This window comes from Talpa europaea (assembly GCF_964194135.1).
Source record: "Talpa europaea genome assembly, chromosome: 2".
NCBI lineage: Eukaryota > Metazoa > Chordata > Mammalia > Eulipotyphla > Talpidae > Talpa > Talpa europaea.
In genome coordinates this window covers 80,885,074-80,903,283 of record NC_140068.1, presented here as the reverse complement: position 1 = coordinate 80,903,283, position 18,210 = coordinate 80,885,074, and the positions used below count along the sequence as shown (strand labels likewise).

Sequence of the window (18,210 nt, the reverse complement as noted above, 5' to 3'; positions counted from 1 at the left end):
GTCAAATGCCTCCTCTGGGAGCACTGCTCTTAAGTCTCACATCCAAAAGGGTTTGAATTCCACATCGGTGAAAAAATAAATCATAAAACCGATATCCCCAATCTTGCCTTCCATTAAAAAAAAAAAAAAAAAAAAAAAAAAAAAGGCCTATGCCCCTATGCCATGAAAAGCTAAAGAAAATCTCCTGCCTCATAGCTTCAGAGTGAGGGGCTCCTCCCAGCAAAGGCAGCACTTCACCAAGGCAGCTGAGAACCCACTGCACCACCTCTCCTCCATAAAGGTCTAATCCATGTGATTCAGGCTCCCCATAAAGTCACATAAATTTTGTTTTTCTTTGTATTTAAGTAACCGAAAGGTTCTTCAGGAACTATCCAAACCATAGACTAGCAGATGTATCGCCTCAGCCCTTTTACAAACTTCCGTGCAGAGACTACTAAAACCCTTGGGCTGGATATCCAAGTGCAAGTGCTCTCACAGGAACTCCGTAAGGGAGTCTCTTCACAATTGTGAGGTGTCAGATACATCAGGTATTACTTCTCCATGGAGACTTTTGATTCTGACTCAGAAAAGTCAGCAGGAGGTCCATTCTGTCTGGACTTTCACTTACTGGCCTCCTGTAGCCAAGTAGTTATTTCAATTCAGCAGTGCTCGGCTTGCACTATTTTAACTGATAAATGCTGGTGTGACTAAGGAAAACACGGCGTGATGAGAAGCCCTAAGAGAGCATGGCAGTCTGCTGCCACCTTATGGTGACTTGGTGCAAAAGCAGGAGCTGCAAATCTTGAAAGGCAGAGCTTTCAAGGAAAACAAAATTAAGTGTGTCCCTAAAAGCACACAGTATTAAGGCCATGTGTATTGTATAAAAATGGGCTAAGTTTATTCAATGTCTGAGATAGTTAGGTCAAGAGTACTTATTAGTCTTAACTGGTGCTGCTGAAAAAGCTAGCTTCCTCAGCCTTTTGATGTGCTTCATAGCTTCTCTCCAACAGCATCAACCCCCACAAAGCTTGTTCTAGACCAAAGAGCTGAGAACAGAAACAGGTAGCAAATACAGAAAGGATAAACAGAAAGCAGTTGTGCCAAAAATAAAAAAATAAAAAAATAAAAAAAAACCACTCAGAAGTCCCATGCTTTTTACAGCAAAAACAATGGCTTGATTATCTGGGGTGAGAAGCAGGAGGTACAATCCAGTCTTTTGCTGAAAATGCCAGTCTTAGTGCCTCCCCATGTTCTTCTTCTTCCTCATGGCAGCTTTCATTATCAATGCCACAGCTTCAGCCAAGTCCTGATTCAGTTTCCTCACATGTCCTCAACTTCAGTTCAATTAAACAGTTATTCTCAAGCAATGAAAGCAAGGGGGTGGTACTGGTGGGAGCAGGAAACATGAGGGAAACCTTCTCAGCAGAACCCCAAAGATCCTCAGATGAGGAAGATGATGCCTTCAGACACCATAACCTGGTTGTCATCCTGCATCTTGCTCAGTGCAGCCTGGATCTCTGCTGAAGAGAAGGGCTCTTCTTTATCCTGGTTGATGGATTCTGTGAGGTGATTCATGCCCACAGACTGGGCATGAGCTTCTCGGAACACTTCCAAGAGGGCCACCTTGAATGCCTTCAACCTGTCCATGAGGGAGAAGCAAGCAAACCCAGATGCGCTCAGGCAAGATCCATACTGGGAAAATCCTCCAATCATCTCTCCACTCCTCCACCCACCACTTCTGATGGCTGTTCCACACCCACATTTCCCCCTTTAAAGAGCTTTACAGAGCTTCCGGCAACCCTGAGAATAGCATTTTACAAATCCTTTGAGAGTGTGGGAAATTGGTGTTCACATGCCCCACTGGTAAAAATGTAAACTGGATGGCATTTAAATGTTTTAAAGTACATAACCTTCGACTCAGGGAGTCCATTTCTGGAAATGAACCTCACGGCTACACTTAAGTGAGTGAGTGCACAGTGGTAAACAGAAGAATGTTTTATTGTAAACAGTAGTTTTATGGAACTTCAATGTCCCTCATTAGAAAACACAAAGTTTTACATATCCACACTACGGAACTCTGCAGTGGTTATAAAGAGTCTTACATGAGCTGATTCAGAAAGCGCTTTAAGATACAGTGTGTATCTTAGGTATTAAAAGGAAAAAAGAAAACCCCAGGCGTGGAGTCTCTATGAAGTACAGTAAATAAAATTTATACATAAACCTTTCTGAAAACTCTAGAGGTAAAAAAATGATCTCAAAACAAATAAAAACAATTCAATAAGGTGATATATGTGTATATATAAATATATTTAAAAATATTTATATATCCCAGTGACAAAAACCCAAGGTTACAATAAAACACAAATTTTGTCCTTGCTCTAAGACTCTTCTTCCTGTCCTTGAAGGAACATCATATTTCAAATTCCCAGAGAGAGAAGTATTTATCAAGCAAATGATAAAATATAAAAAAATGGGCTTCTGGGTAAAGGACACACAAGTTCTTCACCATTTTTGCAAATGTTTTTAAGTTTGAAATTATAATCAGAATATAAAAAGATATAAAAATCCTTGGGCCTCTAGTTTTGAGTTCTGTTTATAATCAGCCTGTTACCTACTCCCTTCCACGGGAAGAAGTCCCAGCCTCAGCAACACAAGGAAGCCACTTCCCTACTCACCTGGACTCACTCAACTCCACCTTGTGGGATTCCTTGGTCTCCTGGGAATCTGCTGGCTTTGGAGTATGCACTTTAGAAGACAAAAGGTTGCAGAGAATGGGAAGACAACAGGTGAAGCCAGTTCCACAAGTACCAGAGAAATGATCTTCTCCACTCCCCCCGCCCGTCCCTGAGATTGCTGAACGTTCTTTTTCCCCCGTCAAGGGTTCTAATGGGGCCAGACAGGACAGTCAGGATGAAAGGACAATGTAAGAATTGAGTCAGACAGGAGATGTTCAACATGTTATCTGAGATGCCTATACCTGGCCTGATAAAAAGCACAGTTCATCCAGAAGGAGCAAACAACTGAGCCATGCTGATTTTCCAAAGTTTTTACTGTTAGTTTCCCAAGGTGGGAAAAACCTCTTAATACAGGTCTCCAAACAGAGAGCAAAGTGGGAGCCCCAAGAAAGCTCACAGGGCAACTAAAAAGGTTGGGAGTTAAAGGAACCACCTCCTCATCAGCGGGAGTGCTCACTCACCTTGAGGCATTTCCTTCTCGGTGTCACTGAAGTCATAGGGGTCATATGGGTCTCCATCCTTCTCATCAGAGTGTCCTGTCTTCCTCCTAAAATCCCCATGGCAGTTAAGAAAAAGGATTTGGGGAGCCCGATCCAAAGCCCCCAGCCATAGAAAAAAGAACTAGGACTATCTACAATCAAAGTGAAACATGAGGCCCAGGCCTGTTCAGACAGTTTTTCTGAAAAAGACCAAATATCTATAGGCTGGAACACAAAAAGGCCCTTCTTCCCAAGACTTTTGCCCCTGTATTACCCACTCTTATAATTCAACCCCAGGCCTGAAAGAAAAAAATAATCTTCAGGAAAGAATCTTGAAATACACATTCAAAAAATTCCAAATGGGTTAACATTCCTTCTACTTAGCATTTCTTCAGCAGGAAAGATGTCAAAAGCATCATCTATGGATCGGACGTTCACACTCTCCTTTGCCCAGGTTATCTTCCTGCTCAAACTGCAGGTCTAGGCACCCCTTCCCTAGGAACCCTCAACCTCCCAGGCCTAGCTGGAGTTTCTTTAATTTCATTTCTCTTTGCCCTCCTTACCTTTTCCTTTTCTGCTCTTGTTCCTCCTGGCTTTTCTCCTGTTCGTCTTCTGTCTCTGATTCGTCCTCATCTCGCTTCTTACGTTTCTTTTCTTTCTCCAGAACCTACGACCAAGCCAAGTTGGGTGGGTGGGAGGGGTCGATGATGCTGGGGAGCTGAATAAACACTAATGAGCCCCTTTTGCACCATCAGCACAAATGGCTTCCATGGGTCTCACTCATGTAGCCTCTCCTGTCCCCGAGTCCCAGAACCAGGACCAGGGGGCCAGGCTGCTACCCATCTCATCAACGCTGAGAGGTGTGTTCAATGCCCCTCACACAGCAGGTACTCAAAGAGTATTGAACAAAGTGATGAATTTTTTTTTTTAAGTCTATAATGGCTAGATGGAAAATAATTCATTTCTATTCTATATCAATCAGATGTTTAAATTTAAGACAAAGAAACAATGCCAGAAAAAGCTTATCAGACCCACAACTGGACCCCAAAGGACTATAATTCACCAGATTAAGGAGAGGGGTGGGCCACAAGGAAAATGAAACCAGAGCCTCCAGGCTTGTATCTGAAATGACAGACACACAATGTCACATGAAGAAAACAGGGAGGGAGGATGACAGGCAAGCATGAGAACTCAACCTTTAGCAGGTGTTTTTGAGGTGTCAATGGGACACCTGAAGAGACTGCCCCAGGAAAGGTGCAGAGCAGAGTAAGATTATCCAGGTCAACCTGTGAAACACCTTTTTTTTTAAGAGGGAAAGGACACAGAAATAGACAGAGAAGCAGGTGACTGGAAGTGCAGCCCATCAGATAAGCCATTGTCTCTGAGGCCTGTAAGGGCTGTGGCACCCAGATTCTAGAGCTTCCCAGCCGGTTCTCACACGCAGCAGTGTTGACAACCACTGGTGCTGCAGGTCCAGAGAAAGGAGAGAGGCCGGCTGAACACCAGCAGACAGATGCTGCTTCTCGCTGACTCTCAAATGCAGGTGTCAGCCACAGAGGGCTGAGAAGCCTGAGCACCAAGGATTCATTCGGAAGAGCCTCTCACACCAAGCATCTGCGTTCTCACCTTTTTTTTTTAAATGATTATTTTTTTTTTTTTTAAGATTCAGTTATTATTTATGATTACAAGAGCTGGGGTACAGGCCAGAGGTGTGGGAGGTGAGAGGATTCATCAGAGACAGAGCAGGGAACAGAACAGGCAGACTGACAAAATACACTGCTGAGGGGAGCAGCGGGCGAGCCAGGAGAGGTCTGCTGCGCCATGTGGGCAGCTCCCTAGCCGGGAATCGAACTTGCACTACAGAGGCTGCAGACAGCTTCACAGTGCTGTGCTCAACCCCTTGCGCCACCAGGGAGGCCCTGCATCCTCACCTTCTTGAAGTAAGCATACTGGACCAACTCCACTGCCTCCTCTGCATCCTGCAGATCCACAGTCTTGCTCATGCGAGCCTTGGCGTGGGCAGTGGACAACCGAATCAGAGTTTCCAGTGTCCGGGCTGTAACTGGAGATGTCTAGGGAAGAAAACAAGGAAGGACTACAACCCAGAATTCTTTAGGCATGTCCATCATTTCCAATACACAGGAAAGAGAAAAGACTACCAGAAAATCTCTACGAAGTCCAAGCATTGATTCAACACTCTGTATTCCTCATAACTCCACATAAAATTCAGAAAGATGAAGATGATCAGGGAAATATGTGTGTATTGAAGGAGGCAGCAACAAAAAAGAAAATTAGGCATCTTACAGCTAGAAAGACAAAGGGTAGGAGTACAATTGTAAAGAAAAACCACCCTTTCTTACATGTCCAGGGTACTTTGCTTTTGTAAGTAAAACTCAGTGTGTCACTTAACATTGTTAATAAACCTGGAGAAGCTTTATAGATGGGAAAAATGGAACTTAAAGAGCTTCAAGTTACTTGTCCAAGGTCACACTAAGGTAAAAGCCTGTTGGCGCTCCCAGAGAGCAGGGGCTCCCTCCACAGCCATGTACCCCCAGGACGCCCAGATGCCTCTCGCCCAGGGGCCTCACCCTGGCCGTATCTGAGCTCATGCTGTCCTGGCTGCGCAGGCGTGAGTACTCTTCCGCGATGTAGGCAGCTGACTCCTGTGTCAGGATGGGCTTGATGATTTTGGCCACGTGGATGTACTTCCGCATGAAAGCTGCACTCACCATCTTCTCCCTGGGGCCGCACAGTGATTTCCACACATCAGGGCTGATGGTGGTAGTGACTTTGCTCCTCAGAGTAGTGGAGGCCAAGTGACAGAGCAGACACACAACCTACAACTCATTATTGTAATTCCCACTGACATGGACCATGCACAAGGCCCTTTCACATATTTGTATTTAATTCTACAGGGATTATTTGGGAGTTACAAAATTTAGGTACTATTTCCCCTTTTTTATAGGTGGGGTAAGTATAGCTCAGAGAAGCTTACGTGAATTCAATTCACTTTCTGACTCCAAATTTCATGTTTTCAAACGAACAAGCATGAAGATTATGCTATGCTCCCTAGGGCCAAAAATAGAGGCACAGGATCCTCCATTACACGCTTTGAGCACTTGATCACAAGTCTCCTTTATTCATCTCCATCCACCTGCAAAGCCTTTAGTGCTTACTACCTGCTGGCCCTTCTCACAACCATCATGAATGGACATATACAATCCTTCATCCATCATCAGTGAGGTATGTCATCAAAGCCCTATAGGAAAAGATCAACTCTAACCTTAATCATCCACAAACATTAGGCAACTAGCCAGGCAAAAGGGTCTATCTGTGGATCCAGGAAGAAGCCCCAAGGTTATGACCCAGAAGGCAGGATGCCCCCAGTTAAGGTATGCACATGATCTGTCATGACACAAAGCTCATGGTCCCCTGAGGGAGAGGTATTAGGGATGCTCACTTTTTCTTCTTGGTCCCATGTAGAAGATTGTCATGTTTGTCATAAATCTGGGTGTCCTGCTGGTCTTCCTGGTCAAAGTTGGGATCATCTGTGGCCAAGACATCCACAGCACTACCCAAAGGCATAGCTGAAAAACATGAGTTGGGAGAGAGGAGAGTAACCAAGAACTTGACTCAGGGGAAACTGCCTCTTCCATAGCACAGGAAGGGAAGAGATATAAGACGACTCGCAATGCAAGGATCCAGAAGGAAACAGACATGCAGAACCCACAAATAAGGAAGGGAGAACCATCTAGCCCACTGAGGATGCTTAAAGGTATTCCTGGACCCAGAAGTATACAAAAAACACCTCAAGATAAGCCCCAGGGGCCAGGTAGGCCAGGGCGTCTTTAGCATCAATCCAGAGACTGAAAGAGCTGCCACCACCTGGGATATCATTTGTGTAGGTTCCCTTCCGTTAGTCTTACTGTCCTCCGGGCCTCACCATCGCCATCCTGCTCTCCAGGTGCCCTGTAACGGTGCATCCTAAGGACGTGGTCCGAGATCTCCCGATCCTGCTCAGGATCCATCTGATCCAGCATGATGAAGAGTAAGTCAAATCGAGACAGTAGTGAGTCCTGCAGCCCGATGTTCTCCATAGGGGTCTTGTACTGATCATACTGAGAAAATGAGAAAAAGGGAAAGTGGAGGCAACATCAACAAAAAGCAAGCATAAAGGGGCCAGAGAATTATGGGAGTGAGGATGGAAACTCAGATCTTAAAAAACAAACTAAGCAGTGAGCAAGTATCATATATACACATAAATATATATGCGTATACATATATAGGCACATACATATATGTGTGTATATATGTAACTAAATATACATAAAGGGATATTTACTACAACTTCATTCATCATAGCAGAGAGGAAAAACACTCATCAAATGGAGATTAGTTAAACAAGTTACTATTAAAGCCATAAAACGGAATATTAGACTGTTGCCAGTAAGAAAAAGCAAATCAGTTCAGAGGCTGATTCCACTCACCCTGCCATAGACAGGGTTGGCTGCTGCCAAAACACTGCAGCGGGCATTCAGCCGAGCATGGATGCCAGCCTTGGCAATGGTGACTCGGCCTTGCTCCATGACTTCGTGGATGGCCGTGCGGTCCATGTCAGACATCTTGTCAAATTCATCAATGCAAACCACACCTCGGTCAGCCAGGACCATGGCGCCCGCTTCTAGACGGCGTTCCCCTGGGAAGTAGAAAAAGAAAAATATGTGTTATGGCCCAGATTACAGGGGAAAAGAGGAGGATTTCGACCCCTCACTGTCAATACATGGGAAAGTTGAAAATTCAGCTCTCAAGGCTTAAAGAGGAACCCCAAAAGGGTCACCTTTCCAGGTCCATGTAAAAAGTTTATCTCCTCATTCCACTGGGAACCCTTAGCACTGAAACATCAACAAACGTCCATTGTTGTATAACATCACTATAGTTCTCTCTCTCCGGTCTCAAATAATTTCCCAACTAGATCTCTGTTCTCTTAGTACTAGTCTTCAAGTCCCATCCTCTAATATATCAAACAGTACAGTCTTCATTTTTAATTTCCTTACAAATTGCTAAGATTTCTCCTCCTTCAAAACCCTTTTAAATCACTTTCTAGGAGATGTTCTTGTCAATGGAGGGCCACTCAAAGACTTAGTTCACCCACTACTACTATATACTCAGCCCCCTACGATGCAGCCCAAATTAATGTCTCATGTGTAACCGTCATCCCAACAAAAGCCCATGCCTAGAGCAAGCTCCAAGAAGTATGCTCAGCCTCACTGCTGGGTCCTTTGCCAAGGACTCTTGCACTTTTACCTGTTTCCTGGTCTGTGGTGACAGCAGCTGTCAGACCCACTCCAGAGGAGCCCCGGCCAGTAGTAGGGATTGCCCGGGGTGCAGTGCAAAGCACATACCGCAGGAGCTGAGACTTGGCAACAGATGGGTCTCCTGTAATTGGACAGTGACAGTGGTGACCTGAGGAAAACCCTCCCAAGCCCCAGCAAGTACTGTTTTTCTAGCATAACTTCTAGCACAAGAAACATACAGTAACTGGTTATTAATATTATTTCCTCAATTTCTCTTTATCATTCATGGAAAAACACATTTTAGCCATGTAAATCGGAAATCTAGAAATGATAACAGATTCATTTTAGCTTTTTTCCCTTTGATGGGACAAAAAAACACAGAAATCACAAACTTACAGATGATAGATTCCCACAACTATACATCACAAGAAAAGATCAACAGTCTAAAGCATATCCCCAACAACATACCTATTAGAAGAATATTGATGTCCCCACGGATGTGGCTGCCGTTTTCAAGGTCTCGTTCCACACCTCCCAAGAGCAAGCAAAGAATTGCTTTCTTGACATAGTCATTCCCGTGGATACTAGGGGCCAATGACTTAGCAAGTTGGTCAAAGATATCCTACAGGAAGAGTAACCATAGGAGAGCAAGGCTAGTGAGGTTCAATGAGGGTGTACTGAGGTACACTTCACACTTTTACTATAGGGAACTCTTTGAGAAATACACAAATATGGACATTGCCTAATTGCAAAAGCTTCTTCTTAAGGTAAATCATATTGACCAGGTCATTATCAGAACAGGTACAGTGGATGAGAGAATCCTAAAACTTGCTTAGAGGTTTAATCTTTGTGAAATGTTTCTAGGTCCATAATATTTTAGGTTTATTAAAAATGTGTATTGTGCTTCAGCAGAAATCTTTATTTTGTATGTAACATCTTTATTATACATACACATATTTTATTCAATTATAAGTGTGGACATTCTTCAACAAATGGTGTTGGGGAACTTGGGCAGCCACATACAAAAAAATGAAACTAGATTATTATTTAACTCCATGCACAAAAATTAATTCAAAATGGATTAGACTTGGAATAAGACCTGACACTATGAAATACGTAAGAGAAAGCAGAGGTGATACACTACTATACATCAACCACAGAGATAGCTTTGAGGACACAACTCCCAAGACAAGGAAACAAAAGTAAATATAAACAAATGCGACTACATCAAAATAAGAAGCTTTTATACTGTGAAAGAAGCCACCACAAAAACAAAAAGGCAACCTACGGACTGCAGGAACATACATACAAAGAGGGGTTAATTCCTAAAATATATAAAGAAATCAACAAAAATGAAACAAATGATCCACTAAAAAATGGTCAAAACACCTAAACGGACACTTGTCCAGAGGACACATACAGGTGGTCTATGTGAAGAATGTTCAACAACACTCATTATAAGGAAAATGTACATTAAAACCACATTGAACTATCACCTCACACCTGTAAGAATGGTCCATATCAAGAAGACTAGATGTCATCAAGGATATGGAAAAAAAACAACACTCATCTACTGCTGGTAGGAATGTAAATTGGTATAGTCTGTACAGAAAATAGAATGGAGGCACATCACAAAATTAAAAATGGAAACGCCAGGAATTATTAATACCACATCTAAGTATTTACCCAAAGAATATGAAAACACTCATACAAAAAGATTTATGGACCCCTGCCTATATGTTCATAGCAGTATTATTCCAATAGCCAAGTTGTGGAGCCTAAATGCCCATCAACAGTGGACTGGATAATGGATAAAGAAATTGTGTATTTGTACTCAATTCAATTCTACTCAACGATCATAAAAGCAGAAATATTGCCTTTGGAACAAAATGGATGGATTCTGAGGCAATTAACTAAGTAAAGTCAGAAAGTGAAAAAGTTAGTGGATGGTTTCACATATTTGCAGAATATAAGTAACAACAACAACAACAACAAAATAACTCTAAGACTCTGAAAAACATAGTGGTTAACAAAGGTAATGGAGGCAAAGCAGGTAATTGGATATAGTGATCGCACTGGACCTCTGGTGGAGAGTGAGTAAAGACTGTCCTGTAGAAGTTCAAAGTTCTACTCCACAGTTATAGTTATTTAAACAATTGGCTCATCAATAACATTTACAAAAAAAGAATTTTCTTAAAAATGGACATTCTGTCTTTTAAAAAAAGGCTGGAGAAAATATTTTAAACTTGAGTAAAAATGTATCACTGTGTCTTTTGTATAGACTCCTGAAACACTGATATTCTAACTCCTATTCTATGAACATCAGGTTTATTTAGCAAGCCAGCAAGTAGCACAATAGAAGTATTAAAGAGTGAACAGCAAAACCACCCTTTTACTTACTGAGTCAAAACTAGAAACTAGAACCAGATACTTCAGAGGAAAAAACCTTGACTTCCTCCCGAGGCAGTACCAAGATGGTCACCCTCAAACCTTTACAAACCCATCCCTGCTCCCAAATCCCTAAAGGATCTCCAGACCTTGGAACGGGTTTTACTGAACTTCTTGATCTTGGCTATATCCTCCGCAGAGAATGAAGGTTGAATGTCCTTGCTCATTTGCTTCACATTACAGGCAATCAGGACAGTCCTGAGACAAAGAGAAGAAAAAGAGGAATTCTGCTATTTTCAATACCTAACATCGTAAGCTTTTTTAGCTTTTTTAGGCTACTAATGTACAATAAAAGCTTTTAGCTTTTTTAAGCTACTAATGTACAATAGCAAATCTGATTCTTCATCTATGGCCTAAATATACTAATGGTGCCTCATCTCAAAAATTTATTTATCTCCTGCTCACCTAGAGCTTCACAGAGAAGCATGTACAGGAAGAAGGTTGGATTTTATTAGAAACTTCCAGGGAAGCCATGAGGCTATAATCATGTTACCAGTGACCCCCCAACTCTGAGCATAAGCTATAACTCCCAATTTCATCTGCAAAAAAAGAGGCACCCCAACACCCAAGCAGGTAAAATACACCACCTGTTTGTGATAATTCTCTGGAAAATGCAAGCCAGAGAAAGAAAACTCAGAAGTGAAAGTGCCAGCAACATTTCTAATTCTTCATAACCAACCCTTACCTGAAAGTCCCTGAGGTGTAGCCTCCCTTCTTGCCAGGCAGGCAGCGGTAGGTCCCCACCACCTGCACTCTGTCACCAGGTTTTACTTTATCCACCAAGTCATCATCCAGAATGACGTCCACAGAGCGGGGAAGCTGGCCTGCAGGGGCCTTCTCCGGCATCTCCTGGATGGTGATGGTCTGGTGATCCTTGTAGACAGAAAGGCCGTATTCTGTCTCAAGGGGGTTGTTTTCCTCATCCTGAAAAAGACATACAGAAAAGCAAATTCACCTCAGGTTTGCCTCAGAAATGCCACAACTTGTACTGTAGGAAACAAATGTTTGTTTTTATTTGTCTTTGTGTTTTTTGCATAGAGGAACTGGGCGTAGGTTAGAGGTGCAGGGGTGAGAGGATTCACCAAGACAGAGTGGGCAGCAGATCAGGCAGACTAACTGAAATACACTGCTGAGGGGAGCAGCTGGCAAGACAGGAGAGTCTGTTGCTGCACTATGTGGGTTAGCTCCCTGGATGGAGATCAAACTCAGGCCATAGCATTGATAGCATTGAGACTTAATCCCTAAGCTACCAGGGGAAACAAATGTAATTCGGAGATGACTTCATGATCTTTCAGTATCCAGGAACAAAAGAAAACCAAGTAACTTCTGCTTTTTCCACTCCTATCTCTTCCAGTAACAGACTACCTGATGGAAGGGGCAAGCTATAGTATGAGGGATATGGCAATATTTACACCTAAATTAAGATTCTTACTTCCCCTACTAAAGCTAAATATATGCCTACACTACGTAGCAGTATTCCCATTCCTAGGTAATAGTCAACAGAAACGTTCACTCAAAGCTCTGTACTACAGTGTTCACAGCAGCATGAATCCCAATAGCCCCAAATCAGAAAATATCCAAATGCTGTCAACAAAAAGGTTAAAAAATGTGCTGCATGTACACAAGGACAATGTATGAAACACATCTATATATAACATGGATGAATCCCACAAACAAGACCAACAGAAGAGTAAAGTATAAAAACAGGTAAAGGTAATCTATACTGTTGGACATCAGGATAGGGTTACTCTTGGGGAGTCAGTCCTCACAAAGGGCATCTTAGTACTAGTGACGTTTTATTTCCTGATTTAGAGGCTGTTTTACAGGTATAATCAGCTTCTAAAATTTTATCAAACTATACCCTTATGTGAGCTTTCCTGTCTACTAAAACTTCAGTAAAAATATTCTTGACGTTTCACTTCCCTGTCATTTGAATTTTCTTTCTTTTTTTTAAAGATTTATTTATTTATGCAAACAAGAGCTAGGGTATAGGCCAGAGATGCGGGGGTGGTAGGAGGATTCACCAGAGACAGAGTAGGGAACAGAACAGGCAGACTGACTGAAATACACTGCTCAGGGGAACAGCGGGAGAGCCAGGAGAGGTCTGCTGCGCTATGTGGGTTGCTCCCTGGTAGGCCGGGGATCAAACTTGTGCTGCAGAGGCTGCGGATTGCTTCATAGTGTGGTGCTTAACCCTGTGCGTCACCAGGGAGGCCCCATTTGAATTTTCTAATACAAGTTATCACTTACCAAGTGCTTACTACATGCAGGGTGCTGTGCTATTATTTCATGAAATTATCTCATGTAATCATCACAATTCAATAAAGTAGATATATTTGCATTTTACAAATAAGGAAATTGAGACTAGGAGGGTTGAATAAGTTCCTCAAGGTCACACAATAAGTAGTAGCACCAGGACTCAAGTTCAAAGCCAGTGCTCTGAAGCACACTAGATCTAGGAGAGCTGGTCTTATGTACTTCAGGTCTCGGGGAAAGAAGCTTGGCCACAGTAGTCAGTAGAATACTCCTGAGTACTTGCAGGAAAAGAAATTTTGGAAATTAGGGTTTTTAAGAGAATGGAGTAGGGTGACAGAAAATGTAACCAGCCAGAAGTAAAAAGACCTAGGCCTAGTTCTTAGTACTGTCACAACTGGGACCATAAGCAAGTCTTTGAACCTCTCTGTACCTCAGCATTTCATCTGGAGGTCAACCAAATGATTCTCAAATATGTCTCAATTAAAATTCTAAGATATTTTTTCTTGTTTTAATTGTTATTACAATTCCTTCATGAGCTGACAAAACTGAACACAAGGACTGGGTCTTATTACGATTCACAGTGCCTAACAATATTGTAACTCTCAATTAAAACTTGATGATGGGGACATATTCCTTGATAGAATGAATTCAGACATCAAGTTATCAGTATTAATCACCTTGTCTCAGTAAGAAAGCCCTGCAGCATTCTCAATTTGGATCAATCTGAACACTAAGAATAAAGCCATTTCCCTTGTCTACCTTTCTCCCAAACCCACAGTGAAATATTTGCAAAGATTATATAGTAATATTATAGCATTAAGTATTTTCCTTATTAAGTAGACTGCAAAATTACATACAATGATAACTTTGCTGCAAGATCAATACAGAGCAGATACTTTTTCCTTCTTTCAACCCTCCATAATTTTCTAAATTTTCTAAAGTGAAAATTTATTCTTTAAAAAAAATTAAATGCAACTTTGCATATTAAACTTTGGTGAGCAATCTAAATATTTCCTTTAGATTGATTCTTACTTTTCACCCTAACTACTACTAGGGAAAAAAAAAATACAACTTCATGTATTACCCAGTTACTTGCATTAAAACTGACACATTTAACTCCAGTCTTCAAAGAAGCCCAATCAATTCAGTCCCCTCACCTTGGTAGGATAGACGGAGCTCGAGGGAAAGGCCACAAGGGTAGTGAGATCAGAGTACCGTCGCTCGATGGTCTTCTTGGTAGCAGGACAGTAGTGGACACTGCGGACAACTTTAGGACGAACTAGAGAACCTACGAATGGAAAATGTGCACACAAATTCACCCAACCAGACAGTAATAAAGGATCTAACCCAGGCAAGCAAATGACTCTAAATACTGTGATTCTGACTAGTTCAAGCTCCTTTGGAGTTACTTGTCATTTATTCATTTTCTTATTTCTTCTACACAGAACATCATCAATTCCATGTAAACCTTTATAACTGATCCCAGAGGACAAATAGCTGGTCATCATTAAAATAAGAAGACTGCAAAGAGACAAGACTCTTTCATTCTTAGCTGAATTCATCATTCTGCTAGCACAGCTGGTCATTCAAGGTCCCCCTAATCACTGTCCACACTCAGAGTTCCTCCACATAATTTCAATGATCCGCTTTCTGAAGCTACCACTACACAGCTCTATTCTGCCTCTCCTGCTTTTGCATCCCGCCTAAGTCAATTCCACCTCCACTTCCTTGGACCCACACTTTAATTTACTCACATTTAGTGACAATGCCCTCCACGCAGACTACACAACTGAGGAAGCAAGAGGTAAGAGTTCGGGGAGAGACATGCTTGGAGCCAAAACTACCCTCCAATCCTATGTAGAACTCCTCATACTGCTTGGCATAGGTAGCATCAATGGAGGCCACAAAATCCTTTAAGGCCCCCTGGAAAGCAACCAGTTCCTCAAAGGCATTGTTCAGGAGTCTGCATATGGGCAAGAAAAAAAATAATTAGACAACAAAAGGCAAAACTCCAAAAATTGACCCCAAAACCAAAGTGAACCATGCTTAGATGCTCAAAGCCACAAAATTAAAATCCAGCTCCCACTTGCTCCTGACATTCTACAAGACTCAGTAAAACAAATCAGAACTGAGAGTTAACTGTAACTCAATTTATAAAGATATAAAAAAGCAAAGAGCTCCTAAAAGGAAAATGCTCACCACATTCTTTTGGAGGAAGGAAAAAACATAAGAGCAGGTGGGGTAATGAGAGTTTCCAGGTCCTGGCCTGGGAAACCTGCTCCAGTCTGGGGAAAAGAGAGGGTCACCATTCTCACCAAGAGCCAGGATATCCCCTTGGGAGCCTTTGCCACTCACCGGTTAGCCCTCTTTTCATTTTTCCTGCGCAGGTCATTCACATTGACAATCAAACGGTACTGATTGTCACTGATTAGCTCCCGAACTTTACTCTGATAAATTCCCTGGTCTTCCTGCAAAACACACACCACATAGTTTAACAGACACAAATTCAACCAATAACATGTTTTTAAACAGAGGCTGCACTTACAGCAAGATAAATATGTCAATCCCTGCAGCACAGTTGAAACCTGATTTCTCCCATATTTCCACTCACTAGCTTCAGATCTCATACACACCCTCAGGTGACTGGGTAGGAATTATACGACTTTCTAAGGTCCATGCTATTCCTATTAAGATCAACCCTTATTTCCCAACCTTTAATAGGGAATTAAATGGAGCTCATGAGAAGTTTAAAACAAAAATCAGTAAAAGGCTTGTTAGGAAGTAAACTAAGCGGACTTTTAATATTCAAATTAAAATAATTTTTCTTTTAAGAATCACCTTAAAAGAGTTAAGGAGTAGGCAGCCTGAGCTATTTATTTAAGACAGTATTAGCAACCATTCAAGCCACTTAACCAACATTCGATGGCTTTCAATTTTGGGGTAAATGCAAATGCAAAATCCTCTGCCTGCATACCACACATTTTTTCTCTGCATCCCCGTTGGTATTAAAAAAGAATGCGGTGACATTAGGAAGTCTTTTTCCTCCTAACAGGAAGTCACTAAACTCCGGGCATCCCACCTCTCGGAGGGGCACCAGAGTCCTACAGCAGTTATTCCCCCTTCCCTAAATGAAATGAGCTTTTCCGAAAAGGTCAAAGTAGTCTTTGCTATTTTGTTTGCATTTGAAGAAACCTGTCGCCTTTCGCGACCTGGCCATGAACTTAGTATTAAGTTACAGGCTCGCTCTCTAAGGGTTTACCTACAAAAAACCAACTAACTACTGCCTGCATTATGAGAAAGTTACAAGATCGGGGCAGAAGCCTCCAGAGCCGCTCGAGCAGCTGGGCCGCCGCCGTCTGGATGCCTGGCAGGCCCCTGGCCCCTGGGCCAGCATGGCCGGTGGCCGCCGCCAGTGCACGTCCCCGGGGGCTGCTGGCACCGGTCTCGCAAGCCCGCGCCTCCTTCACCTCGTCATCCAAGAAGTCCAGGTAGTCTCTCTGCGCCTCCCGCTGCTCCACATCGTCCACCACCACGGTCCCCGCCATGCCTGCCGCCTAGAAATTGCCTCCCCCGAAGTCGTGCAGAGGATTCTCAGGTGACACCGCCCCGGCGCGAAAACTTCAGAAGTTTTCCCGCCACCAAAGATGACCTCAGGAAGGGGCGGGGTCACCGGGAGCCCATACCGATTCTGATAGGCTGATTCCTCGTACATCACAAAACAAGGGCCCAATCGAGAGTTTCTTCTTCTTCGGGTTTTCCGAGAGAGACCTCGCGGTGGCGGGAAATGCACCTTCCGACCTCTGTTACTCCCCTCCACGCTACTCCCTCACTGACAGGATGACTGACCAATGGAATCGAGAGGCTCTAACTGAGCTGCCTGGCCATTGGGCAGCTGGAGTGCGGTTGCATTCTGGGAGTCGTAGTCTTCCCCTTTGCCCGGATGTTTTGCCTAATTCTTTCACGCTGCGCTTCCGGGACCTACCGCAATGTGGACGAGCGCAGCGCTGCGTTTACATAGAAAGTGGGCTAAGTGCTGCGGAAGGGGCTTTATAACGGAGGAACAAGAGAACCTGAAAGCTAATCATTTTAAGAACATATCCTTGTTTCTCAAGCAGCTGTCCTTAGGTGGCATCCAAGGAAAAAAAAAGGTGAATTTTGAGAATCTGGCATGGAAAATAAAACAGCATCTTCGAGAAAGGTCATGTACAATAGTTCAGCGACCCATTTGCTCTCTGAGCACAGTTGCTTTTTTTTTTTTTTTTAATTCCCCATACAATTACAACCCCCTTATTTCGACCCCAAGCCCTCCTTTTCCCGCCCCCCACCCGCCATAGAGTGTCTCTGGTTCATAGTTGTTTGTCGATTTTGATATTTTCTTTCTTATAGTTATTCTTTTTCCTGGTCCCTTATTTAGGTTTTCTAGATTCCTGCTATGAGTGAGACCATCCGGTATTTTTCTTTTTCTTTCTGGCTTATTTCACTGAGCATTTTCCCTTCCAGCGCCATCCATGTTGCTGCAAATTGCTTGTGTATATCTTTTTTGAATGCTGAGTAATATTCCATGGTGTATATGTACCACATCTTCTTGATCCAGTCATCTATTTTTGGGCATTTGGGTTGTTTCCAAAGCTTAGTATTGTAAATAGTGCTGCTCTAAACATAGGGGTGCAGGTGCTCTTTGGAATTGATGTTTCTGTGAGCACAGTTGCTTTTATCCCATAAAAATATCATGCCGCGGAGGAAGGTGAAGTGAAAGAAAAATTTTTGTTATGTACCTCTTTCCCCCTAGATATGGCCTCCATTGTTAAGTTAGAGAAAGTTCTCGACGGAAGTACAACACCATCTTTCAAAAGGGTAAATGAAAGGCATTCTCCACTTTATAGTCATATGTAATTATATTCCTGTATTCTGATCACAGGATCTTTCTAAATAACCGTTTTTAAAAAGATAACTCGAGAAACAAATGTTAAACCCCACTGTTAAGTATCAATCAGTAATGTAAAGGAAATCTAAAATTAT

The 18,210-nt window shown here is 42.6% G+C and overlaps 1 protein-coding gene across 4 annotated transcripts; it reads right to left on the bottom strand.

The window, feature by feature from the left end:
• Window positions 1-1,419: 1,419 nt before the first annotated feature.
• On the bottom strand, window positions 1,420-16,751 carry MCM3 (minichromosome maintenance complex component 3; the record flags this gene model as incomplete). 4 transcript variants are annotated; one of them, XM_084227727.1, is made up of 17 exons in its annotated part: window positions 1,420-1,618; window positions 2,655-2,724; window positions 3,176-3,261; window positions 3,757-3,860; window positions 5,125-5,265; window positions 5,782-5,932; window positions 6,654-6,780; window positions 7,137-7,311; window positions 7,681-7,889; window positions 8,498-8,629; window positions 8,956-9,109; window positions 11,025-11,133; window positions 11,621-11,859; window positions 14,349-14,479; window positions 14,946-15,154; window positions 15,547-15,659; window positions 16,659-16,751. In XM_084227727.1, the coding sequence occupies 17 exons, from the start codon at window positions 16,734-16,736 to the stop codon at window positions 1,420-1,422; spliced, it is 2,427 nt and encodes an 808-aa protein (XP_084083853.1). The 4 variants fall into 4 exon arrangements, with proteins under 4 accessions (XP_084083853.1, XP_084083851.1, XP_084083852.1 ...); XM_084227725.1 differs by having other exon boundaries at window positions 11,621-11,808; window positions 16,659-16,736; XM_084227726.1 differs by lacking the exon at window positions 15,547-15,659 and having other exon boundaries at window positions 16,659-16,711.
• Window positions 16,752-18,210: the final 1,459 nt, after the last annotated feature.